At 41.3% G+C, this 27,153-nt stretch overlaps 1 protein-coding gene across 6 annotated transcripts in view; it reads left to right on the forward strand.

Moving 5' to 3' along the window:
* Positions 1–501: 501 nt before the first annotated feature.
* DCLK1 (doublecortin like kinase 1) overlaps positions 502–27,153 on the forward strand; it is a 244,256-nt gene continuing 217,604 nt past the window's right edge. Inside the window, exons 1-4 of one of the 6 annotated variants that reach the window (XM_083849318.1) lie at positions 502–1,070; positions 4,059–4,130; positions 4,317–4,447; positions 14,968–15,314. In XM_083849318.1, coding sequence (XP_083705444.1) covers positions 4,072–4,130; positions 4,317–4,447; positions 14,968–15,314 — 537 coding nt within the window. In that variant the 5' untranslated portion in view covers positions 502–1,070; positions 4,059–4,071. Of the gene's footprint in view, positions 1,071–4,058; positions 4,448–14,967; positions 15,315–27,153 lie in introns of all 6 variants that reach the window. The other 5 variants (XM_083849317.1, XM_083849316.1, XM_083849320.1 and 2 more) reach the window with 5 other exon arrangements.

Raw genomic sequence — 27,153 nt, forward strand, 5'->3', positions numbered from 1 at the left:
TGGCAAGTGGAAGAGGGTTAAAACTCCTTGCTACACAGAGGAGGGCAAACCTGGTCCTCTGCCTTGAGAATGTTTTAACCTGTGAGAGTTTTATACCAACATCAAGAATAACCAAGCCTTTGAGGAGAGAGCATCAGTTACAACTGAATTTTTGTGTGGCAGTTGACTTTGCAAACGTGGCCCAAGACCCGAGGGGCCTGGGCACGAGCCTGGTCAGTCAGATGAAGCCTGAAACGCCTTTGGGCAAATACCTCTTCCGGGAAATTTAAGCATTAAAGCGGGGAATCTGTGGAGGTTAGTGAGCTCCACGGTCAGCCTGCCGCTACTCAAGCGGTGTGAGGAAGCCTGGCTCCATTTTAGTACCTAAACTCCACACCAATTCAACGTTCAATACACAAAAAAGTCCTGTCACGGGGCTGCGGTGACTGGGTGCGCCCTCAGTACTTTGGGATCAGGGAGAACCGTTGGGATCAGGGAAACCTTTGGGATCAGGGAAGGCTCTTGGGATCAGGGAAGACCCTTGGGAAACGCCAAGTGACATTTTCAGTAAAAACACCTAAAGGCGTCCTCGGACTCCGGGCCAGGGCCTCGCCAGCGGCCGGACGGGTGAGGGAGGCGGCGGGCGGGCAGAAATGGCCTGAGGGCAGCCGCGGGCAGTGCTGTGGCAGTCGCCCCGCAGCCCCCAGCGAGGGGAGACGGGGGGAGAGGGGGAGACGGCGGCGCCGCCCTCTGGAGAGAGCGGCGGGGAGAGGCTGCTGCGGAGAGCCGCATGTCAATGAGGGCCGGGCTAATGCAAATCACCGCCAGCGGCAGCAGCCGAAGAAAGGCGAAGCAGCTGCAGCCCGGGCTCCCTCCCCAGCAGCGCTCTGCAGCCGGGGGAGGCGTAACAAAGGCGCCCGAGCCGCTTGCCGCGGCCGCTCCCGCGATCGCAGCCGGGTGGTCGCCGGCGGCGGGGGGGAAGGCGCCGCTCTTCAGCCGCCTCCCAGCTCGCTTCGCCGCCGCCTCCTCCTTCCCTCCGCGCCCCGCCGGCTGGTCCGAGGGAGAAGCGCTCGTCGGGCTGCGGAGAGCAGGTGAGGGCCGGGGGGCTGCGGACGCCCCCTCCGCCGTGCCCGGGGACCGGTGGGGCGCGGCCGTTGGGTGCCCGCCGCCCTGCACCTGTGCCCGTGGTGCCGCCCGCGGGGGCTTCCCGGCGCTGTCCCCCGCCTGCAGCCGGCCCCGAGGCGGTGGCTGAGGCCGGGCAGAGGCCCCTTGCGCCCGGGGAGCCCGGCAGGTGGGCCCCCGGCCGCGAGGGAGGGCGCCCGGGGCCGCTTTTGTGACCGGGGGTGGTGGTGGTGGGTTCGTGAAGGGGTTGAGGTACCGGGTGCCGCCTCAGCGCTCTCCTCGGTGTATTTCGAGCACGTTTCCCTCACCCCAGCACAATATCTATTTATTTTAAGCCGCCGTCGCATGCATCCGTATTTTATTTTTTATATTCTTTTCGGTCTGGGTGATGGTTCCCGCGTCTATCGCCGTGCGCTTTATGTAAGCGCTCCCCCGCACCTGCATCGCCCAGCGAGCCATCGCTGGCACGCTGCTGCTGCTGGGGTGTGCCCCGTGAGGTGCACCCATCTCCGTCCGCGTGTGTGTGTGTGTGTGTGTGCAGCCATACGATATTTTATCCGCATGCTCGCAACGTGTGGTGAAATTATTTAGGATTTCTTTGTCTGCTTCTGACCTTGTGCTTCGCACGCGCTTGTCTGCAAAGAGCGAGGCGGCGTTGTGCAGGGAGCTCCATTTCTCTTTTAGAGGGCGTAATTGGGAATTACGGCCATTATCGATTGAAGCGTAAGCGTGCGGAAGAAAGGGCAGTGCCTCGTGCTTCTCTCTCCCCCAAAACCCAAAATTATTAGAGCCGAAAGTCTTTTTTAGAAGTGTATCTACATAGAAACTTAGTTTTCCTTTTGTGTGCTTGAGATGGTTTGAGCAAAGGAAACAGCAGACCTCAGAAGAATCCATTTCTCCCGTCACAGGCTTTGCTTCCAAGATACAGCTTTTGAATTGCGAGTTTCGGAAATAACAGGTTCATAGAATGGAAAAAATGAAGCAAAACAGCTTACAAATAATTCTTTTTAAATAGAGTCATCGGTGGTGTAGTCTTGATCATAAGCCATGGCCATTAAATACTGTTTTGTATTTGACCCATGGAAGTCTGTCAGTGAAATGCCATAGTGGATGTTCATGCCCTCTTAGTTGAACTGTGTGTGGGTACTGATGAGGGGCGACAGATTATTTTTCTTTTACATTTATATATGTGTGACATTTTCTTGTGTGTACATACACACGCATACACACACATTTTATATGATGCAATATGTATGCATATACATACATATCCACACATACTAGATTGCTTTTAAAGTATTTAGAAATACAAATCTTGCATATATACATAAGCACATGACCCCATGCCTATACAACAGAACAAGTTGTGAGCTGTGCCTAAACCAGGGTAAATAATTCCCAAGGCCCTGTGCTTGCAGTGGTTAGCCTTAGGTGCTTCGTCCAGTTAAGCACGTGAACAGCTCAGAGAAGTTGTTGAACACATTCCCTACAGCTTTAAAGCATCAAAGTCCAGCTGTACAATCACTGTTTTCATACAAACTTGTGTAAGTTAAAGAGCATCTATAGGTCTTTCTGTGTTTGCTCCTACTGCTTTACACTGGGTCTGGATTTTTTTTTTTATGGACATATGAGTGGTTTAAACAAAGCTTGTGCTTGCTATTTTTTTTTCCATTTTATTGGAAATCAATGAGAGAGACCACTTCTAAATTAGGTCTGTGTATCTGTGCTATAAATAAACTTACTGTGCTTTGCTGTTCTGCAGACAACTGCAAATCTAGGTGGCTTTTAAACTAGATAAATGCATTTTGAACCTGATGATCTTTTGGTTGTTTTCTAATCTTCACAATTTTTTTTTTAAGTATAGAAAAAATTATGTGCAGTTTGTAGTATTTAGTCTTGCGTTGGCCAAAAAAACAGAGAGCAAGTATATGCCTCCCTGATTTCATTTCTGAAAATGTGAATTTTCATTTATCTGAACTGTGTTGAACAACTGGCTGGGATCGTTTTGGTCCGAACTGAGAGGTCCTTGCCACTATCAAGCATGGGAGATGCGAGTTGCTGGTTTGCTGACTGATGTTGAACTTCTCACTCCTTCAGTGATAGGTTTCTTGGCAAAAGAAGCTGTCACCATTAACCGCTTTGAATGCTAGCCTTAGGATATTAATGATACTTCTTGAAAATTTTATAAAGCACAGAAGTAGCTTGCTCATTGAATAATACAAGTTTTATGGCTCCCTCTCTCCCTCTTACCTTTTTTTTTTCCACAACATTTGAGCATTTCTGTTTTTTCAGAATATCTAGAGTATATTAGAGTATAAGGACAACTGAAATAAAATATTACAAAGCTAAGACTGTAGGGAAAACAGTGGTTGGAATAAGCAAAGGCATTTTGACACTGGATTTGACCCACCAAGTCACCTTATTTGTAGTGGTAGACATGATTCTCATCACCAGCCTGCAACAGCTATTGCTCTGAGTTCTTACTTCTTGCCAGTCAGTAAGCAATTACTACCTTTTGAAGTGACACCTTTTGAGATCACAGATGGAACAAACAGTTTAGTGGGGGCGAACGGTCTCAAATACCACCTGAATGTAAGATGAGGAAAAGTAGAAAGCCGACCCATTTGTTCTTTTTTCCGGTAGCTCTGTCACCTTGGTTTCAGAGCTCTTACTGAATTTAAATAAACAGTTCTTAATGTTTGTGTATTGTTGGCAGTGGGTTTCCTGAGTGGTGTTTTTATGACATATAGAAGCCTGACTAATAAACCAGATTTTATGGCATGGCAGGAGTGTTGTAAAATGAACACGTGAATGTAGTGTGGTTTCACTCGAGCGTTTTTCTCAACCTAGAAAGCAGTCTTCTGTGTATGACTTGTATATTCCTTGATATCTTAAAGTGAGCTCCCATAAAATGAGTAAGTTGTTAAACTCCTTCTCTTCTCTTGTGCATCCCTTAGATTGAACTTCAAGATGTCCTTCGGGAGAGATATGGAGCTGGAGCATTTTGATGAGCGTGATAAAGCGCAGCGGTATGGCAGAGGGTCCCGGGTGAATGGTTTGCCTAGCCCTACCCACAGTGCCCACTGCAGCTTTTACCGAACCCGTACTCTACAGACCCTGAGTTCTGAGAAAAAAGCCAAGAAAGTTCGCTTCTATCGTAACGGAGACCGGTATTTCAAAGGGATTGTATATGCTATCTCCCCTGACCGGTTTAGATCTTTCGAAGCTCTGCTGGCTGATCTGACCCGAACTCTGTCTGACAATGTGAATCTGCCCCAGGGAGTGAGAACAATCTACACGATTGATGGCTCCAAGAAGATTTCCTCCTTGGACCAGCTAGTAGAAGGTAAGCAGTAAGATTTGGAAGTGTAGAGTTATGTTCGAGTTGGTGTTTTTTTTGTCTAACCTGGTAAATTTTCCAAAAATAAGTAACGGTATTGTTCTTACTGATAGGAAAAGGATCTTTAATGACCTAGAATTATGAATATCTTAAATTGTGCCTTGTATTGTTGCCTTGCTGCTTATTTCCTTCATGTTGACAGTAGTCTAACCTTTCTCTATCAACTTAGTGTTGGTAGACCTAGATCTTGAAGACCTCACCTGCTGCTTCTTCTGAACTTGCTTATTTAAAATGGCAACGAGAGTTTAGTCAGTTAAACTTGACAAAGTCCAAGATTTTCTAGGTGTCATCAGCAGATATCTTCACCTCTAGAGGAAAGTCAGTTCTGATTTTTATTTATTTTTTGTTATTCCTTTTAAGTCTCTCTATACCAGGTGAAGAACTCCAACTCCTGCTACAAATGATACGCCTAAAGTAAAGTACCCTTCACTCATGGAGTGGAATAGATGTAGGCAGCCATTTAAAGAGTAATGTTGTAGCTGTGGTTCAGCTGGGGAAGATGGTTTGAATAGAATTAAACACTGCAGGAGATGAAAGTTTTGCTGTTCTTCTTCCCTAGTTCATTGGTGTCCTTAGGTTGCTTTTTAATAAAGTTTGTGTTCCTGCACTATAAAGCGCTATCAGTTACTGCAACATAAAGTGCTTCTGACTGGCAGTGGATGTCTTTTTATGTGTGTAGACAATAGATCTTAGTATAAAACATGAAAATGTATTAGGTCTGAAAGCATTAACCAGTACATGGGCATAACCGACACGTTTCTTGTCTAAAGTTTAAGTGCAGATCCTTGGCTGTGATCAAAGAAAATAAAGGCTGAACAATAATGTTTTTGTTGTTGCTTTCATCCTGACCTTGGTCTCAATGTGCCTTGGTCAAACCTGTAAACTAAAACCTATGGACCTATAGCTGCTGGGGAGCCAATTTAGAGTTTCAACAGAGTTTGCAATTTCCTCCTGATTTTCATTTTTAGCATGGGATGAGAGAACTTACAGTGCCAGGGTGTAATGAGATGATCAGAAGAATGCTAATTTGGGGAGAGAAGAAGAAAAGGGTTCCTGAAAGAGGAGCACATCTCTACATAGCAGGTGTGCAGCCACCACTGAGTTGTCTCCTTTAGATATTATAACAGAGGAAAGCTTTCTAAAGAGAAATTTTGGGAAGAGGGTATTCTTGATAGTCTTCCTTTCCTACAAAGCAAAACAGGGAACAACAGAAAGATGCTGAGAGAAATTGGAGTGATGGGATTGCCCGTGTAAGTAAGAGTTTTTGGATTTAGGACCGTAGTTCTAGCAAAATGGAAAGGCAACCGGTTCTAAGATCAACGTCATGAATTGTAGGGCAGAGGTAGAACTATATCTGTGAGGGTGATATTTAATTGGTGGAGAAAATTGTGTAATATTGGTCTTTCCTCCCAGTAATCAAACACTGCTTTTAAACAGATGTTGATTATTTTCTTCTCAGCAGCGGTATAAATAATTGTGCTTATTTGATTGGTATGCTCATCAAGAAGCAAGTAGCATTGATATTAATGTTGATTTGCATAGCCTTTGCTGCCAGTCACAACCAGCTGTTAAAAAGAAAGAACTGAATACAGAAATAAATTCAGCAACCTGTAAGATTGACTGACTTATAACTGGTGTTATTCTTCTCTAATTATGCCAAAGTAAATCAAAGTGAATGACAGTACCAGGTCATAAGTTTTATTTTAAAGAAGGGCTTGGGGATTTTCTTAAGTTCTGTGGGACTTCATTCCTTGCTTTTATGACGAACACATTTTCTCTTGCTGTGTAGAGTTCAGGTTGGACAATCTTATTTTCTTGTGCCATTGACACTGCGGGATTTACAGAAGTCAATTTTTGTGTCTAAGTAATGAGCTACATCCTTGTTCCACCTGCAAGTGCGCTTCTGCCTGTTTGTATAAAGCTGTAAGGTGGGGTGTTTTGTTCTGGTCCCCTTACAGAACTTCATTGTAGAGTACAAGCCCATGTATTAGCTCACTAATGGTTTTATGTAAGCCCGTTTCACTCTTTACTGTACAAATTTATTAGTGTTTGGCTAGTCTGGTATAGCATCAATTAGCTTGAAGCTGTACTTCGTGTTTAAATAGCTGGAAAATTGCTTTTTTTTTTTTTTTGCTAAATAACATTTGTGCTCAAATCTGAAGTATTGCTTTCTTCATGGTGAGACCATTCCCTTACTATATGAATTAATTTAATGAGACTTACAAATTTAGATCCTAGTCTTTATTTATGTATTTTGACGGGTCCTGAGTTGGTGATGGCATTGCAAGGTAAACATGTAAGGCCTTGATTTGGAGATTGGCATTTATGCCTGTGAGGAAGTTATTCAACTCTTACCTTCCCATATGGATAAATGAACAAAGACAAGCAGCTGGCTCCTGGGGAATACAAAACAGCAGCCGCTGCCTTTCATCCCGGAGCAAAATCCATAGAACTGTGTGAAAGGTGGTCCCCAAGGAGCTGTTTTGCTTCAGTAATATTTAGTTCTCCCCTGCATGCAGTTCAGAGCTGGCATGGGTGTATGCTAGTGCTGTAGGTTATTTTGAGGTGCATGGGCATGTCCTGCTTCTACCTGAAATTAATGACTTCCCTAAGTGTGTAGCTACTGCTATAAAAAGTTTCACGGGCTCAGCAACTTCCTTGCTTTCACCTTAGATGAAGTGAAGAATGTAATGGATTCAGGTCATCTTCTTTTTGTCAGACCTGATGCTCAGAACCCTCTTACCTTCAAATAACGGTTTCCAAATGTGAAATGACTTTATCCTCTGAGTATGATATGTAATCTGGCATGTAGAAACAATAAAGGTGAAGCTGCTTTTAAGGCTAAATCGTCTAGCTGTAAACAAAGTCTCTGGAAATGACTGAATTCCTTTGGCTTTTCCAAAAGGGTACCATCTTTAAAGCTGTTGATGGAGGTGGACTGATGGTTCTTACCCCAAGAATTACCATTGGATGGTGCAATGAGACCAGTAATAGGTTGGAATGAGCAGGATAAATTTGAAACAAAGGGTTTTATTTACAGTTTTTACTCTTGGGGTCCTACTGCGTGGAACAAAGACCACAGAATCAATCTATAGCCAGTACTGCATCCCTTTCTCATTAATTTTTATTATAATATTACCTCAGAGCCTTGGGTATGAACTAGAATCAATTGTTTTAAGTTTCCACAATACCTACCACAAAAGATGAAGCTGGCAGCAGAGAACTGGCAGTCAAAGACAAACCAAAAAACCCCAAACCACAAGATGGGTGAGAGAGTACTAGGAAACAGCATTGTCACATGGCAGTATTGGGTGCGCTGCCAAGCTATTGTAAAGATTTGTATGCGTACGTGCAGATTGTGTAGGCATAATTGTAAAAATAATACTAAGGAATAGTTGGAAAAAAAAAATCAATGTCTCTAGGAGGATTGTCTGGCAGCTGTAATCCTAATTGAAGGAGCAGCTCGAAAGAGCACAAATATACCAGGTTGAAAATCTGGTTAAAAACTGTTTGGAGGTAGGAATCTCTCAGGAGTGGCAGAGGAGGTAGGTGATGGACCACGTGAGGGTTGAGAAGGCTCTTGCGAGGGGAGACAGGCAGTTAGCATTCGCAGCAGGGAAGCTGCCTTCCAGTGGAAAATTTTAGAAAGCAGTCTCCTTGCTTGAAGTGGTGGGCTGTAAAAGATTTCCTGACTCTTTGCATGTGTCTTGCTACTTCCACTGTCACCTCGTTTCTCACATCTCTGCTTTCTGCTCTTGCATCTGTTCCTGCTGCTGCCTCCTTGACTCTGCTGCCCGCTCCAGCAGTGCTGGTGAGAAGCCCAGCCTGGTCTGCCTGCAGGAATCAGTCTCTGATGCGCTCTGGAGCTATTGCTGTTTCTTCTAGGTCGTGCCTACCTCAGTGGTTGGGAATTAGTGGGCTGGAAAGGTTCATGTGCAATATGCAGTGGAAATAATAATAGTAAAGTATCTGTTTAAATGTTTGCAGAGCTGAATCTATGTGGACGTTTGTTTATAGGATTGAATTTATACTGGATATTTACCATGGACTTGATCCAGGGCTATCAAAGTTACTGAAACTTGGACTGGATCCTATGGCAGAAATGTCTGCAATCCTTATATTGTTTAATAAACAAACAGCTGAATAATTCTGTTGCATAAAATGGTAGAGGGTTGTTTTGGCGCTATTTGATTATTTTATTTGGTGAATTTGAGAAGATTCATCCATTAGCCAGAATAGCCAGTCAATTCACATTATGACTTCCTAAACAAATTCTTGGAAGGCCCTTTTTAAAAACAACAGCAACAAGAAAATCTAGGTGCTTTCCAGTAATCTTAGAAGCATGTACAAGACCTATCCAGGACCAATCTTGCTTTTAGCAAGACTGAGGAAATCTGGAAGGAGGAGACAGAACGGGAAAGAAATATATCTGTTTTTTCTCCTGGATTGCAAAGAGGAAGAAAGAATAAATTTTAGTCTGAGCTGAGCAGAAAAAAAAACGATGTGCCAAAAAGTCCTTCAGAAAATCTGAGGAGACCTGATTTCAAGTTCATGGTGCGTCTGATTGCTAGGTGAGCGTGGGCAGGTCAGATATATTTCCTATAGGTGCTCCGTCTCATTTGCAGTGTTGCATTTTCTCAGACACTGCGAAAAGACAAGGCAGCAGTAATGTAGTTTAAGTAGGTTATTGCTCTATTAACAAACACATCTGGGAACTATCTGGTAGTAACTTATTTGGTTCAGGTCATCTTCCTTTGCAGTCTGCTCTGCATGGTGGAGGATAGTCAGAATTCCTTGTCATCTCCCCTGAGAGATTTTTCCTCTGTCTTTTGCTGGTGTGAAGCCAAGCAAAAAAAGGGGTGGAGGTGAAGAAGAGCAGGTATGCATGGGGTGCTGGGGGTGCCATTCCCCTTCCCCACTGTCTTCATCTGTCCATTGTCACATCTACAGGGGAAACGGACTGCAGTGAATGACTGAGCATCCCCACTGGGATGTCTCACCACCCAAGTGAGCCATTATTGCAGTTTGTAGATGAATTTTCTTTTCCTAGCGTGTACCCTTCTACAAGGAACTAAGGCTGCTTCAATAAATTGGAAGTTGTGCTGCCTCACAAATGGTGATTGTTCCTTCTCTGCTTCCATGATTCAAGCAGGTTCTCTATTCCTTCTCCAGGGTTTTCTACCTAAGACCAACTGGCTTCTGTATGAAGCTATTTTAGGCCAGATTGCCTTTAGCGTAGAAAAGCAATGTAAGGAAAATAATTTTTTTTTTTTTTTTTTTTTTTTAATTAAGAGATACTGGCTTGGTCGTTCTGGTAATGAGAAAATTAGCAAGCTGGAAGAAACAAACTAACTGCTAATGCCCATATGCCAAAGAGGGAATCAAACACTTGCATCCGTACTTAGAGTTAGCAGCCACCCTGTGTACAGATATATATATATATATATATATATATATATATATATATTTAAATTTAATACATGAGTCATTTTATGAAGTTCTCTTGTGACCTATAAGAACTATCCTTCAGCGTTCAATGGCTGTAGTGGTTCATCTGTATTGAATTTTGACAGATGTATACCTCTGGGTAGTAGGCATTTTTTTTATTTGTTTTTAAACATAAATCATGTTTTGGGATCTGTCCTTCTATATGACTAGCTTTCTATTAGTCTCTAGATACTAATATTTATTTTGAGATTTATTCTTGTTCCACTTGGAATTTCTGAAGTGTTGAGCACTCACACAACTTACGTTGTGAGATTACAGCTTCGAAATCAGAAAAAAAAAGTGTTGTGTACCTTTTTAAAGGTTTAAAGTGCGGTACTTTTCGTTCACAGTGTTGCTGAGATGAGGTGAGGAGGCAGGGGGCTGTCAGGGAAGGGTTACTTTCGAGTGTTCATAAATGACTCTTTCCTAGATGTCAGATGTCACCAAACAGCTGGATGTCCCCCCTTTCCTCTCTTAATGCCTATTGATGCTGTAATCAAGAGTCAAAATTTCATTAGGGACCGATGACTGCACTGGGAAATGCTGACTCCTGTCTCTTGGGGAAGTGCTGTCTAATGGATATTTTAAGTAGGCAGTCTCCTAATTTTTTTTTAAACTAGTATCTCCTTCTTCAACATGTGTCTTCTGTTACAAATCTAGTGTTCAGAGATTGTTCCCTGTACAGATTACCCTCCTCTTCCAGCAGTCAGATAGTCAAAACTGATATTTGTGGGCTGTATTTTCATAGAGTAGAATCATTAAGGTTGGAAAAGACCTCCAAGATCATCTGGTCCGTCACCCACTAAACCATGTCCCTAAGCACCACGTCCAACCTTTCCTTGAACACCCCCAGGGACGGTGACTCCACCACCTCCCTGGGCAACCCGTCCCAGTGCCTGACTGCTCTTTCTGAGAAGAAATGTCTCCTCATTTCCAACCTGAACCTCCCCTGGCAAAATTTGAGGCCATTCCCTCTAGTCCCATCACTAGTTATCTGTGAGAAGAGGCCGACCCCCAGCTCCCCACACCTTCCTTTCAGGTAGTTGCAGAGAGCGATGAGGTCTCCCCTGAGCCTCTTCTCCTGACCAAACAACCCCAGTTCCCTCAGCTGCTCCTCACAGGACTTGTACTCCAGGCCCTTCACCAGCTTCGTAGCCCTTCTCTGGACCCGCTCCAGGGCCTCTTGCTTAGGCCTGACCCGGACCAAGAGTTGGTGGTGCTCGAGTCCAGTTACCCCTTGGAAGTGTGTTTCTCTGTTTGTCTGGAGCTGTCAGCAAATTAGTTTCTGTCTCCCTTCTGGTACAAATCACGGTGCTGAGGCTGTTGTCTGCAAGACAACGGTAGCCAAAGGTTACCAGAAATAAAACAAATAAAAAATTGCTTCATCACTTGAAAGTTTTAGTCTTGTCCTAACTGCAGTGAGCCTGCTTTCTTCCAGACTCTGATTCACGTTGTTGAAACACTGACCTCTTTGCCTCGTCATTACAGCAGCTGGGAGGGACTTTTGAGGAAGCGGTAGTAAAGGCAGAAGGTGAATTTATTGGACTAGTACGTCATGTCCATTGTGAAACTCTTTTTGCAGTCATCTCTTCTTAAGGTAACTATGAACAAGAAGAGAGGATGAAAACCAAGGTGAAGGGTTTTTGTCCTGTATTTTGGCATTTCCTCTGTATATAAGCAACATGAATGATAAAGGATTAAATTACACAATGAAATTTCTGGCTGCGGTCAACATGGGTCCCAAGTTCAGGAAATCTACGCTTATACTTAAGTCAGGAGTACTCGAAAATTGCTGAATATCACCATAAAATAGTACTTACACATTTTTAAGATGAGGTACAAGATGCTTTTTAGGACGGGGTTCTGATCTGTTTGGCTTGTGTTCTTTCAGGGCTGACCCATAGGAGTACCTGTGAACGACAAGTGCAGTCACAGACCAAATTCCCTAAAGTTTTTTGTACTTCAAGCAAAGTGTTGGAGGAATAAACAATCTTAAGTTTACAATATGATGGTAGAGGCGTCTCTATTTCTGTTTTCTTACATGATAGCTCTTATCATAGTTAATCTTACAAGGCTTTGGATATTCTGTCTCTGAGACATTCTGTATATAAATGTAAGCCTCTTCAAGGGAAAAAAGAGTATCCTGGTGCACATATTTTATTGGTGTAATATAGTACTGTTGAAAATGAAGGGGAAAGCAGTCTGATGTTAAAACACTCCTACAGCTTCAGTGAGTATTTTATGGTCATTTACACAAAACTAATTTTGTAGCTAGGAGATGGTGTGCTGTTATACACTGCAAGGAAGCCAGCTGACCTTTAAAAATAGCTGGTATTAAAAACCACATGGAATGCTGTCCTTTCAAGAAAAAGAACCAAATTTGTTCTTTTTAAATGTAATGTAAAACTTCTGGGTATGCTGTACACGGCCATTTGTTTATTCACCTACCCCTTGAGAAGTGAGTTTTAATATGAAGCCTTTTTTTAATGAAATAATCTTTATTTTATGCTAGTAAGCCAAACACTTTCTGACTCTGAAAGTAAAAGTTTTCTACCCTTTTTTTCCACCTCCCAGAGAGGTTGCTGGTGATTTTTAAATCTCATGACAAACTCAAGTGGAGGCAAGAATAAATTTTAAAATTTTCTAGAGGGGGCTAAAATTGCACAGATACTTCACAGAAGTAAAAAAAATTTGTATTTTATACAACGGTTACTATGGTATTGAGGGTGGTCCTATTCATAGCAGGATCTTTTTACTTTTTTTCTTTCTACAAAGCATTATTAATGTTTTATAAAATTAACAAATTTTAAAGATAACGTGTTGTGGGTGCATTCTGACCTTGCTGTATTTGAGTAGCTAGTGCAAAAAATACTGGAACAGGACATAAATAAAAGAGAATATGTCTTGTTTGTTCACTCCTGGGTCGTTCCTGCTGCTAAACCTTTTTCTTCTGTTGTTACCAGATACGTAGCGAGTGCCCTCTCTCTCTCTCTCAGTAAGAGTTTACCTTTCTCTCTCTTAAGGTTGGTGTAAGCATTCACTCTTAGATTCCTTCCTTAACACTTCAGAAGTCACTGCAAAGTGCAGATGAACTTGAAATTCCACAGTGACTATCAGACATCGGAATGTGTTACTTCATCTCCCGTTCTGGGTTTTGTGTTCAGCTTCAAGAGAACATTAAAAGAAAAAACCTAACAAAAATCTTCCTATGATTCTTGCTTGATCTTGTGTTGTCACTGCATTTATCTTTTCTGCTCAGTGGTCCATCTTCACATGTGGCTCTGAATTCTTTGGTACACTCCTGGTGTCCTTCTGCTGGCTTTCAAGTTTTTACAACATCTGTTCGTCTGTTCTGAAGATCATTTGTTGATCTTTACAACATCTTCCTGTCTTTATTATCTCCCCTTTGGAGCATCATACCAACTCTGCTAGTACAAGACCTGAACCTCTCTTGCATCCTGGGACCTTATGCCCCAGTGTGTTCCCCTTCATCTCCCCCTCCAGTTCTAACTGTGGTAACTTTGTGCATCTGCCAGCATTCCTTGTATTCCTGTGTGCTGTATTGTCTGTGGGGTTGAAGGGCCCTGAAATCTTAACGTGTGTCTAGAAAAAAAACTAAATACTTGTTCTTTGTAATAATTAAAACACGAATCCTCCTTGTTTATGGTAGGGATCACTAGGAAAGTCTGTTTTCTAGTGTTTAGGGGGTTTGGTTCTTGTGTGCTGTTTCGCCTAGGAGGTACATTACTGCATTTTGTTCTGCTTTTATCTTAATACCTTGGGGTAAACTGCTAATATAAAGGTCTCTACTGAACTATTGAACCCAGAAGACTTGAAACATCTCAAATGTTTTTTGTGGTATTACTCAGATATGATTTTACATTATTTGTAATCCAGTTTAACTGCACTCTGCCAGAAGGTGTGGTCCTGCTGGATCTCATGGGGTGGTTTTTTTCCATCTTTTTTCTTTTCCTGCAGCCAGAGGGTGAGCTGGATCAGCTTGCTAAAGCGCTAGGGTTGTCTTCATGTTCCATCAGATGAACAAGCTGGTCCAACCTACCCCGTGCAACTGGCAGTAAAGTCACTCAGCCAAGCACAAGGGAGAGGCTGGGAGCACACAAGTGGGTGCCTTTGTCACGCCAGCCTGCAGCTGGATTGGGTTAAGGAATAGGGATATGCTGGTGTTACTGCTGGGGAGCTCTAACGTAGCCAGAAAATGTGGGTGTGGTAATTCTGGAAATACTTCATTGTAGATAATGTTCCAATAGAAGTCTGAACTATAATTAACTTTTTTCATTAAACTGTCATTTTCTTTAAACCACGGCCCCAACTATGGTGGGAGGAGAGCTCTGTAATTACTGTTCTTTGCCTTCATTTTCCCTCCATATAATACATCGAGTCAATAGAATAATAGGTACAGGCAAGAAACCTTACTGTATCCTGGTTTTATATTACTTAAAGCTTTAAATAATCAAATGTTAACAAATTTCCTGTGACATTTTCACCCACCTTGTATTGAAAGTAATTTGTAACCTATAGTTTTTGATATCACTTCATACTATTTCCGCTGAAGTGTTTGGGGCCTGCTCTTTTGTTAGGAACGGACCACTTAAGCACGAAGGCTGGTGGACTACTGTGATAATGCCCTGGGTCTGGACGACTGATTAATGTGAACACTGCTTACTGACAGTAGCGGTCCCCACTTGTGATGCTGCTTTCTGAAAAGAAAACTGCTGCTTTCAAGCAGTTCATAACAGCATTGCCTTTACTTGATGCTTAGCTGATGGGTGATCTTTAAAAGATATTTCATAGTCTGTAGCATCTGAGAAGGGAAGATATCAACGTGTTATGTACTATAGATCAAGAGTAGTAAGAATAATGTTTAATAATTGAGAATGATTTGATTTTTCTTTTTTCCTTTTTCCTTTTGTTTCTCCCCTCCAATCTGACTTGCTGCTCTCGCACTTCTGTTTCTGCAGGGGAGAGCTATGTATGTGGTTCAATAGAACCCTTCAAGAAACTGGAGTACACGAAGAATGTAAACCCAAACTGGTCAGTGAATGTTAAGACAACCTCTACTTCTCGCTCGGTGCCGTCTCTTGCCACTGCTAAAGGAGGTACTCCAGATGCAAAAGAAAATAAGGATTTCATTAGGCCTAAACTAGTCACTATCATCAGGAGTGGAGTGAAACCACGGAAGGCAGTCCGGATTCTCCTTAACAAGAAGACAGCACATTCATTTGAACAGGTTCTTACTGATATAACTGATGCCATCAAGCTGGATTCAGGGGTGGTCAAACGCTTGTACACACTAGATGGAAAACAGGTAAGAATTGTTACCATAATCATTCTCAGCATGAAGAAAAGGTAATTTTCCCAGAGGAAAATAATAGTACATTAGTAGAAAATTGCTTTTCCCTGGAACATAGAACCAGGTCTTCCGCTGTTCATTGTGTAAGATCTCTGATATGTTCAAGAGCATACCGTGAAATATTACTTGGCCTCAATGATCCTATTTGTGATAAATAATAGCTCTAAATCTGTCATTAAAAAGTATGATGGAGTTTTGGCTATGCATGCCAGAAGCCTAGAATGAAGGATGTTGTCTCAAAGAAGCTTGTTCTCTTAACTCATTTCAGCTCTTTCTTGCAGCAGTTTTGAGTCATTATACTTGCCTTTCCATAAACTATAAAAACAAACCATGAGGACACGCACTCCACCATGCTAAATGCAGGCCTACTGCTGTCCAGAATGGCCAAATTGAGTCTTACTGCAGCTAGGATGGACCAGGAGAAAGGTGAAAAGCTTAGAAAACATGAGCTTTTTTCCCTTTCACAGGAAAACAGGTAGGGTTAACTGTGTTGCTCGTATTTGTTGAGGAGTCTCTTGTAGGTTATTTTTTCTATGAAATATCTTTAAGCCGAGTCTCTTTTTGCTGACTGATTAAATTGTGATATGGTGAGATTTTGAGAGGCTTCTTGTTTAATTTGGGGATGAAGGGACAAGAAAAAATTTTACACTTTAATCCTACTTCTTTTTTGTCTTTCACTTTATTTGTAATTTATCTGCGGACACGTATTAATTATAGCAAAACTGGAGAAGCAGTTAACCTGATGAAGGGCAAAACTAATTTCAGCATGACCTGAATTGATTTAGAGCAATGGTGACTCTAGAGAAATATAGCAGATACTTGCATTTACAAATGTAACCTGTTAAACTGAAGAAATGATACAGGTGTAAAATATGGGCAGAGACATGAGTGAGTGGTCTCCCTGAGAAGCTGCTAGAGGCTAAGGTATTTCTAGTGTGTTATAACTGTTTTACAGATTTCTGTGAATCTTTGAGCCTAGCTGTCAGCAGATGGCTGTGAAATACTCGTGATACAGGTAAATACGCTGTCAGCCTGATCCAGTGGTGAGCCCAACGTGTCTGCAGTTACCGGGGTTAGTGTGCGGGCATAGCTCTGAAAACAATTACAGCAATACCCTCTGATCTGAGAGATGGCTGGTTCGTGGACAAGCTGCTTATTCAGAGCACTGGTTCAAATCAGGGCCAAGTCTGGATTGACCAGAAGTCCCTTCCATCTGCCGTTTTATGTCGGTAACCTCTGACACCAGTCACAGACAGTTGTTCAGTTCCTGGTTACTGCATACGTGCTTCTGATGTCCCCATTACTGTGGCTTCACTGGGAACTTGGACCTGGGGCAAAAGTGTGTACGTGGAGTTAATTTTGCTCGCAGCAAAGGTAAAGTGTGTGTCTGGGGAAGCTCTCTATTCCTGCCCTTACCTTGCTTCCTGCTCCAGGGAGCACCAAGGCGAGTAAATTTGAAGAGGGATTGGCGTTTTACTGCAGAGATCAAGGGTGGTTTCTGCTATGACCTTGGCAGGAGATTTTGAGTGAATATTCCAGTTCTCAGCATCTCTCCTCTAAGATCTCTCACTAACAAGGGTGCATCGACTGGGTTGTACTGGGAGGTCCTCTGGGCTATGTAAATAAACCTGTGGTTTATTTAGGAAGAAGTGCAGCACGGAAGGGTGTTGGTGTGACTTGTTGTTTCCTGTGCTCACTTATTTTTTGGTGACGTGGCTGTCATGTATTTCAAAGTGCCCTATGTGGTTGTGCTTAAAATGAAATAACACCTTTACACCTGTTTCGGAGCTCTAATTGCTGGAAAAAAATAGTACTGTCTTATTCCTGGGCAGGAAGGGAAGATCAGGTTTTCCTGACCCACATGTTGTCAAAGTTAGATTCTTTGTCAAGTCCTGGGATTTGAGATGAGTTTTAATCAGTAGCATGCTGGGGCATTTGTTATCCACCTCACAGCCTGAAACCCAGCCTGAAGCTCGCAGCCTGAAACCTTTTTGTCTAAAGGCTCTCCTCGGAAATGGGTGTCTCGGCACTTACTCCCTCCTTCCATTTCTGTTCAGCTGAAATTGCATAGCTGGCTGCCCCATAGGTAAGGGAAGAGAGTCTGGAGGAAGGCGCGTGTGCCCTGCTGGGGTAAGGGAGACTTGTCGCTGCGCGTGCAAAGCGACTCTGCTGGCAGAAAGGGAAATTGATGATCCGTGCTCGGGGGAGCCATTGATTTCCTGCACCGCCAGGCGATTGCTGCTCCGTTTTTCTTTGCCAAAAGCCTGATCTCCCAGATGGTGTTGGGGGCACGATGATGGATTTCTTTATTGCTAAACTCAAGCTGTGAATGATTACTGGGAGGAAATCCGTGGTAAATCCAGAATTTTTCCAGTAGTGTTTACAGTCGGGAACTTCTCCTGTGGCTCTTGTTGGAGCTGGGAAGGTTCTGGAAGACCCTGGGTTGAATGCTTAAATCTAACAAATCTGTGATTAAATCTTTCATTGCTAACTTACAAAAGCAATAAAATCTTAAAGCTCCGAGCAAGAAAAGTAATTTACTGAAAGGATAAGAGGGTAAAGCCCTCCTAGGATTATTTGTTGAGAACGTAACCTGGAAGACAGGCTATTCTGTACGGTCTTCTCTTGGGAGTTACTTTGGGGCCAACGCTGGAATTGCCCATCCATGGCAAAAATTGGCGTGAGTTCCATATATTGTATGCACACCGCAGGGCCCACCTGCACTGACAATTGTTGGGTACTAGCATAAGATGCCTCAGACCCCCTCAGAAGAAAGTTGTAGGGGTCGGAGTCTTAACTGCTACCCGAGTCGGGCTGTTGTCCTGTATTGACGCTAATTTGAGTAATTAAGTAAGAAAGTTGTTTGTGTACATTGGTAGGAAGAAAGTTCTGTGCCGTTCAGTTGTTTTCCCCCATCCCAGAGCCTCCAAACCTCCTTGGTTTTGGAGAATTATTAATTTTTGTTATACTTCATGCCTTGTTGGTGTTCCTGAGAACGGAGGAGTTTGATCAACGAGGTGTGCTGCAGTAACCCTTTCCATTTTTAATCCTGAAGTAGCAGGTGGAGGGAAAAAAAAAAAACCTTAACTGATCTTGTCTCACTGGGTCAGTGGCAGTTCAGGGTCTGAAACTTGATGTTTTCCGGTATTAGGTAGATGTTTGCTTTGGATTTCATGCATTTAATCTAGTATTGTTTAAAATATATTACTTTTTTATTAAAAAATGATTGTTAATAGTTGATTTGCATTTCCTTATAGCTCAGATCAGAATGTATATTTTGACTTCAAGGTTTCTGAGCCTTTTAGAAAGAAATTTAATTTGCACAAAAGGGGCACAAGATACAACTGTTATCTGATCATGTAGCACGTTGGTGGCCAGCATTTAGCATACCCTCTCAGTTAAATTATTGATAGTTCCTCAAAGAAGGATTGGTTTCACACTGTCTAGGATAGTGTAAGCATATTTTTATGGACATAATTAAAACTATCCAGGTGAAGGTCTTGAAGTTTTCTCCTTATCAGCTTTGCTGTGTAAGGAGAACCAAAATAGAATGAGTAGGTTTAATGGCTGCCTGTAGGAATTCAGATCATGAGACTGTGCTTTTACTGTATTATATTTTAGATTAAAAGTCAGTTTAAGTGCATTAAGTCAACACTTAAAATGCCTTTTTAATATTCTCATGTACCTGTGCAAAGAACAAACACTTTCTTCTAGCTAAAATATGCCTTGCTTTCCTGTGATTGCATCGTGTCGGCTTGGTTTTTAACCTTCCCTTAGCAGAAGATACCATTTTTAATTTAATGTGCATTAAAATATGGTTTTGTAAAAAGGAAGTGTGTGGCGACAGTGCAGATGTCAAGGATGCCGTCTGCCCTAGGAGGTGGAGCCACACTGCCGTGTTACAAGCTCAGTTCTTTGGTTTCTGTATAATGATGCACTTCTAGAACAAACCTGGGGAATAAAATGGGAGAATATTAATGAAGGTCACACATTATTGCCATGTGAAATTGTGCCTTTTTTTTTTTTTGAGTGTTGTAGTGTGTGTATTTGTATGAGGTATTTACAGTCTGAATGTTTATCCTAAGACTGCTGTTTGGACAAAAGTGCTCTATCACCTTGTGCATCCCCCATTTGCTTTTGGAAGAACAAACATCTGCATGGTAACGGGACCCACTTATTTGAACAGGTGGTTAATGTAGCTTAACTACATGCAGTTACGCAAATTATTTTTCAGTTTAAGTATTATGCAGTGGATTTGACTTCAGAAAGGCAAGTGGTCAGTGGCAGAAATACCATAATAAAAATCACTGTGATTAATTTTTATTTTTATTTTTTAATGTTCTTTCAAATAACATTAATTTTACAAATATGAAATACATCTACTGGAACTTGAGGATGTACTTTCTAGAAGTGTGGGAGAAGCATAGTGTGAAATGGGAAGCAAGTCCCTTAATAGCCTTGTTACAAGCCATTAAATAGTTTATGTAAAGAATTGTGACTTCAAGAAAGGGGAGAATTACATTGCTGGAATGCGTGAAGCTTCTTCATTGAGTATAATATGTTGGTTTTGTTTTTTATCGGAACCCTGCTGTAAGAGTGAGTTGTTAAGTTTGGAAACTCTATTTCCATTAGAATTCTGTCTGCAAAGGTGCCTATATTTTAGTTTTTAATAAAGAATTAGTACTGATACTTTAAGAAAATGAATTCTCAAAAAAAAAAAAGAAAGTAACTCTTTGCATCTACACCTAAACTAAGCATGTCCTTATTTATTTATTTATTTATTTATTTATTGTTCTTAACAAGTGGAAAATGTTTGGTAATCACGCCTGCGTTCTACAGTAAATTCTTGGCCAAATTGTCCTTGATACAGAAAAGCATACATAAAGCAAGGTAGGTATGAGGCATGAAAAGACGTTCTCTACTTAACATTTGTGTACTGTATGTTTCAGAACCATCTAGACAAAATGAGCATTAAAGAAAAATTATACGTGCAGCAAGTGACTTGTTTTGTGTGTGCTCTAATTTAGATTCACATCAGCGTTTGTAATCACTTCCATTCCTGTTATAGAAGAGGCATTTAATTTTAAGTGTGACTGGTTGTGCATCTTATTTTTACTTATTCTGCGGTTATAGATACAATTCACTTGAGATGCGTACAATTTGAAAGTATTCCTGTGTTGAAAGATGTGGACAATAAGTGCTGTTTTATCTTCTGTATGACCCCTCTTGAGCGCACTAACTGCAGCTTGTGGCTTTTACTGGAGGCATTGTATTTCCCTGCCAGCCGCAGGCTCAGGGTGGTGTTGATTGACTGGAGAACCATGCTGAGTTCTCTGTGAGATGTAGCTGTGCAGATACTGATTAATTGGAGAAAAATATTAAGAAAGATGGCTTCTGCAGATCGCACAAGCATTTTATCAGGGAAGCAACAGCCAGGAAAACTTGTCCATATGTTTTTGAAGTGGTACTTCGGTACTGTACTTCCACCTAGAATGTTCCAGGTGGGGAGCTGAAACCCATTGTGCTTACACTGTACAAGCTGCTCCTTCATATGATCCTTCAATGTTCATATTAGAATCCCTTTACACCTTGGAAAATATTTAAGCTGCCTAATCTTAGATGTGACATTTAGGGCAGTATGGGGGAGATGCTGACGGACTGCCATGAGAGATGCTTTCCGAGAGCAAAGGGTGTCTCTCAAGCTTTTAATGCAACTCACTTTCCCTCCTTCCTGCCTCCAGTATATTTAATCAACAACTTTTTTTCTCTCTGGAGGATGAGTCATTCTTAGCTTTGGCCATATGAAACTGATTTTGGGGGAAGGACAAGAACGACGGCTATTTTTTCCTCAGCTCTAGGGAAAGAGGCCCACAGATGCTACTTGCAGACTTGATAGACTGAAAAATGAAAGCAAAAATCAGTGATGAAAATCACCCATCTCAGCAGGTGGTGGTAAGCTCTAGGGGCTTTGAAAGATTCCTGTGATACCTGTTGAGAAAGGTGGAGTTGCTTTGTAAAATGGACTTCAATAAGAAAGAATCAAGATCTGGTTAAAATATGCCAAAGGCACGCTAGGATAAACAGTTTGCTGGCAAATGAAGTTATCCTGCTGTTAAAGGAGAGCTGTTACAGGTCCTTGAGCCCTCGTGACTCTGAGTAGGCTGTTTTGATGTCCCATTACGACATTGACTAACAGTTTTAATTGTTACCCAGATAAAGCCGTCTGTAAAGGAGTGAACAGAAGCACATTCCTAACTGAAAACAGTGCGTGCGTTCATTTGTCTAGTTTTGGTTCCTATTAAACTGAGACTGGCAACTACGTTGCTCAGTCTCTAAAAGCCCTCTCACAATGGAAGTTTCCAGGGTTGCTGACTGGCATCCTGTATGAATTGTAGGCTCACTCTGAAAATTCAGAGGAGAAAATTCCATCTTCTGCAGCCTGTAGGTTGGCTTTCATGCCATGCAGGAGAGAAACTGTTATTAAATGAAGAAGACTGAAAGCTTGCATATCTGCTTCAGTATGCTTTAAACATCACAGGAGTTGACCTTACTGTCCTATATAGGCATCCAGCTATTAGAGAGTTTGTGTAAGGGTCATCTGGAAGAGTCATTTTTGATTCCTCAGAAGTGGAGGATCACGTTGCATTTGTGAGGAAGGGTACTTCAGCACGAAGGAGATACTCCAGTAACCCAAAGTTCTGAATGACTAGACAAAGTGGTCTTTTTCTACACATCTGGACTTTGCTTCCTTTCTTTAACAACTAAAACAACTAAGAACTACTACTTAGCAAGTTAAATTCTAATTTATGTATTGCAGGCTGGTGAGAGGTAGGGGAAAAGCAAACAGGAACTATCTCCAACTCTATGTTTTTGATGATGGTTGTTTTTTTTGTGTGTGGTTTTTTTTAATGTTTATGTTTTTGGTTGTTCTTTGTTTTGGGGTTTTGCTTGTTTCTTTGTTTTAGTGAAAGAAGACTTTGAAAAGCACTTAAAAATTTCTTTGATGAATATTTTGTGACAGGAGTGAGTTTACTGGTGGTGACCAAAATGTTTCTACTGCCCATTAACACTCAGACCTCAAGAGCAATTTTGGTCTCTGTCAGCAGCTGAAATCTTTCTGGTAATGCTTTGAAATAGTGGTCTTCCTAAACTTTGTTCTGCTCCCAGTCCTGTTAGGGTGCTGTATTTCATGAGTTGCTCTGAACGAGCTGAACTCGGTCGTTTGAAGACTTTACGGTGTGCATTTTCAAACTGTCGTGTTCACTGGAATGATTTTCTTTTTGCTCCCTGGAGGTGCCATTGTTAGCAGTATTTTTTCATTGGTGTAGATAAGTTTTTTCTTTTTTTTCTTCTTTCTCTGAAGTGGTATGATGTGCTATGACTGTAAGAAGGGGTAACATATGTTGGATTTACTGGGTTCTTTCTGTTCCTTCTAAATCTAGTTGTTAAAAGAGGATCAAGAAATTTCAGTCTCTTAACTGCACTCTGAGAAGCATCAAAAGAAAGTTTTCTTATTTTTTTTATAGCAAGTGTTTCTTTCCTCAGAAATCGAATTGTCTTGTAGGAGAAATTTTAATGCTGTGCAGCTAATTAGAATTTAAGTATTTGCTTGTTAGTCTAGGCATTTTAGAGTAATTCTGATCGTTGGGTCTTTCCTTTTTGCACCAATACTTGGAAAATCCTGGCAGTCCGCCTTTGACAAAATTGAGTTACTAAAACTTAAGGCTGATAACTCTTTGCAGTCATACTAAGTTTGAGCAACTACTTAAGACTTCATACAAATGCATCTTTGTTTACTTATTTCTTTCCATTTACATTTCTCTTCACCGTTTTGCCAAGCTGTTGTGTAAAAGGAAATTCTGTGGATGATCACTTAGTAAATGGTGTAATTGATACTGGCAAAATGATCTTAAAATCAGGGATGATGGAAGGAATGGCAGTGACAGATGGCCCAACTTTGTGCCTTGTTTTTCTAGTTAAGCTTTTCACTTTAGAAACTGGGTTCATAAACTCGTCAGCTGTGAAGCATCTTATTTTCAATATTTTCCAGCTTCTTAAGCCATGCACTTTGCTGTCTCCTATAGAAAGTGGGAAGAGACGCGGATCTCTTCAGATACTATGCCTGTTCATCTGGAATTGCCTCGTACAGTCCTTTTTGTGTAGAGAGTGAGTCCAGGGCACTGACTCACTTCTCAGGTGCTCATCAAATTAAAGAAGATGAATCCAGACCTCTCTTACACAAACCTGCTGTGTATAGAAGTTTGAGATACAGTTCTGTTTCGTTCTCTTTTATTTGTGTCTGAGGATTCTGGGGTGAATTTTAGTAGAAGTGGGACTGAGACTTAATGTTCTTGTCCCTGAACATCCTTTAAGTACTGTAAAATCAGTGAAGTACAATGTATTCTGCTTTTTTCTTCCTCCAGTCCCCTTTAAGCTTGAAACCAATTTGTTCAATCTTGTAGGAAGTATTGCAGTAATCTCTTCTGAATCTATGTCCCTGCTACTTTGTGCCAGTTCATGGGGGCAGAATGTCCAGACTCAATCAGATTTAGGAACTAATACAATTACCAGTAGGTTAAAATATTTCCATTGTACTGAACGAAGACAGTAGTTCTCTGAAGAGGGCTTAAGCTTCTATAAATAAGTCAGCCTCCTATGAGATTGTTTCCCTGTTGTCATGGGTTAATGGTATGTAACAGGAATTGAACGGTGTGTACCACATACATAGTTCTCAGCTTTTTGTCAAAAACTTCCCATTGCTTTTCTCCCCTCAAACTTCTGAAGTAGGTCAGAACACCTGCTTCAAGGAGGTGTTTGGCTTGAGAATGCTGCTGAGGAGGGAATCAAGATTCTTCAATAGGATTGAAGATTGAACTCTTGAAGTCACAGATAGAAGAGCAAGAAGTCTTTGGGAACTGAGGCATGCAGTACAGCGTTACGGTACTTCACACGTGGATAAAAATGAGAACAGATGGGTTTGGAATTATCAGAGGTAATCAAGCTTAACTTTAGAAAGCAAGACAGAACGTGTAGTATGTTCCTAGTGGAACCAGCAAAGTATTATAGGGCTTTGAAGTCAGGGTTGCAGGTTACTGAAAATAAAACTCAAGTAGTTGGGTCTGATTGCCTGTCCTGCATCAGTTGTTCTGGTCTGGTGGATTTGGTTTTCCATTAGATGTTGGATCTCAGAAACTTCTTTTATGTAAAACTCGGAGCCTTAATGGCTTAAAACTGTAAGAGACGTTTAGTTACTGAATGAACGGAGAGTGAAATCTGTTTTAAACAGAATGTTTGCTGTTTAAAATACTTTACCTGCCTTCCCTTGCAGCCAGGTTATGTTTCTGTTTTGCATTAATTCGAATGGCAGACTGCAGCTGCTGCTATACAGCATGCGTCCAAAAGCTAAACCTTTTGACACTTTCTTTATTCTAGTTGTCCTTGAATTATCCCCCTGGATCATGTTGCCTGTCTTGATTTCCTGTGTGCCTCTGAATCATTTGTTTCTGAGGGTTTTCTCGTTCATTTTCTTTGAGTTTTTAACTGCTTGTTTCTATGCTTCCTGTGTATTTCAGTATTATCTCTTTTTATTCCTATTTAGAACTCCTCTTGATGTGAAATCTAGCAAATTCTGTCAAATAGCAGTTTCTGTGTAGCTTTTTTTGTGAGATAAATGGTCTCCTGAACACAACACTTAGATGCTGTAATCCATCTCTTTGGTTCTGTTTGTACATCTTATGTTCTTACAGTCTGCTGTTTCTACCTGCATGAAATCATTGCTTGTGTCTTATACCCATATCTTATTAAAAATACGAGTTACAGCTAGTGCAATATATAGTGTTTAAGTGGCACACGTGCTCTTTGGAGAGGAAATAACGGAGAAGGAGGTGAGTACAACATGCACGTGTTGTGGGAAATGGTCCTGGCACACTGCACACTGATAATGCAGAAACCTCTGTTCACATGAGAATGAACTTGTGCATGCAACAATTCTGTCTTAAAAATGAAAAGGTTAAAAACACAGAAGCTCATGATCGTGAAAAAGTCCATCTATGACATTATTGATTCTGATATAATCTATTTTTTGTGCACTTCTTGCTGTTAGCAACATGAACAGGGTCAGTGCACCGGTGGGAGCATGATGGTGCTAGTAAAGTTTACAGTCAAGAAGCTGGGTTTGGGGTAAGTGCACCTGCAATACAAAAAGGCACTCTATTTCCTGTTGTTCTACTGTTGTTCTACTCAGGTAGTAAATGTTGCCATCTGAAATGCTATTACACTTCCATTAAAAATACCCCCTCTGCTCCAGTGCGTTCAGTTTCCTAAATATTCCTGAAAAAGGAGAAAGCTTATAAGCTTTTAGGGAAAAAAAATGTTTAGACGTTTCAGAGTCGAAACCAGAACATATCTGTTCTGGGGCAGGTTGAGGAGCATTTCAAATACTCTGGAGGAATCTATTTTAAATAGAGTATGATCTTGGTGAATTGGGAACAAGGAGTGCAATCAGTGTAAAATTTAATAAGGCAAAAATGAAGTAGTTAATATAGGAAAGAATAATCAAATGGCCTATCAGAAATGGAGGAACAGAAACCAGATGAGAGTGCAGTAAGCATGGTATGTGAAGGTTTTTAACAAAAGAAGTACTGAACATCTCATTGCTATGACATGGTGGAAAAATGCATGTATGTAGGAGAATGAGACCTTAAAATTAAGGAGTGTTTAGGGTTGTACTGTTGATAAGCATTTTTGTGAAAGCAGTTGCTGAGATCTGCTTTATAATCAGACATAGGAAGACTAAAATCTGTGTACCTTACTTATCTGAAGACAATTAGACTACTATTAGCGTTGATTGTTCTCAGCATGGTGAGCAAAGATTGAGGGGCACAGAGTATCTAAATGGGTGAAACAGTCTGAGAACCAGGAAAATTGGCACTTTGACTTTCTGGCTTAGATTTAGAAATGAAATCTTAAGACAAACATTCGGTATCTGTAGCATAGACATGCCAACCACATTGGTAAACTCCCTATGGGGCTCCGTTAACACAGGACCAAAAAGAAAGAAAACCTTCTATAGTTGTGCATATGAATTCCAGTAATTAATGAAATGGCTGATGTTTTCAGTTGAAATATTTGTCAAAACGGAATACATTTGCCAAATAACTTTTGGCTTTTGATAAGAAGCTATTCACTTGAATGTGTTTTTTTTTTTTGTTTTGTTTTTAATTCAGACAGCTTTATTAAGACATGAGCAAGAAGTAACGCCATGAAGCTGAACATCAATTTTAAAACAATTAGTAGGTTTTGAAATTGGGACCAAGGGAGCAAGTAGATAAAGATGTGTTGAAGTCATTATAGATTAACAGTATCTGTAGGAATAACACCTTTTTGAAAAATGTCTTCAGACAAAATTATAGTGCTGCTTTATTTAAACCTATTTTAGCAGTATGTAAATGTGGAGTCCTAGCATCTAGCTGACGATTTTTTATTCTTTGGTCGTTTGGGGGATGAGGTATGTAAGGACAACAAAAGGAGGAGACTTTTCCTTTCTCTGTCACAGAGGTACTTTAGGGGAGTAGCTTTTAAATGTGGCATCCCTGTAAAAATGAACCCTCCTATCTGCAGGTGGAGGAGGGCTGGCCTAGAAAAGATGATGAAGCTCTGGTTTCTCTTGTGCTGAGTCCAAGGGAATGACAGACATCTCTCACAGCGTACAGTAGGAACTGCTCTCCTAAATGTTATAGAAGGAGGGAGAGAGGAATAATTAAATGTCATATGGTTCCTCTGTAGGAAGAGGAAA

This window comes from Anser anser (assembly GCF_964211835.1).
Source record: "Anser anser genome assembly, chromosome: 1".
Classification (NCBI taxonomy): Eukaryota; Metazoa; Chordata; class Aves; order Anseriformes; family Anatidae; genus Anser; species Anser anser.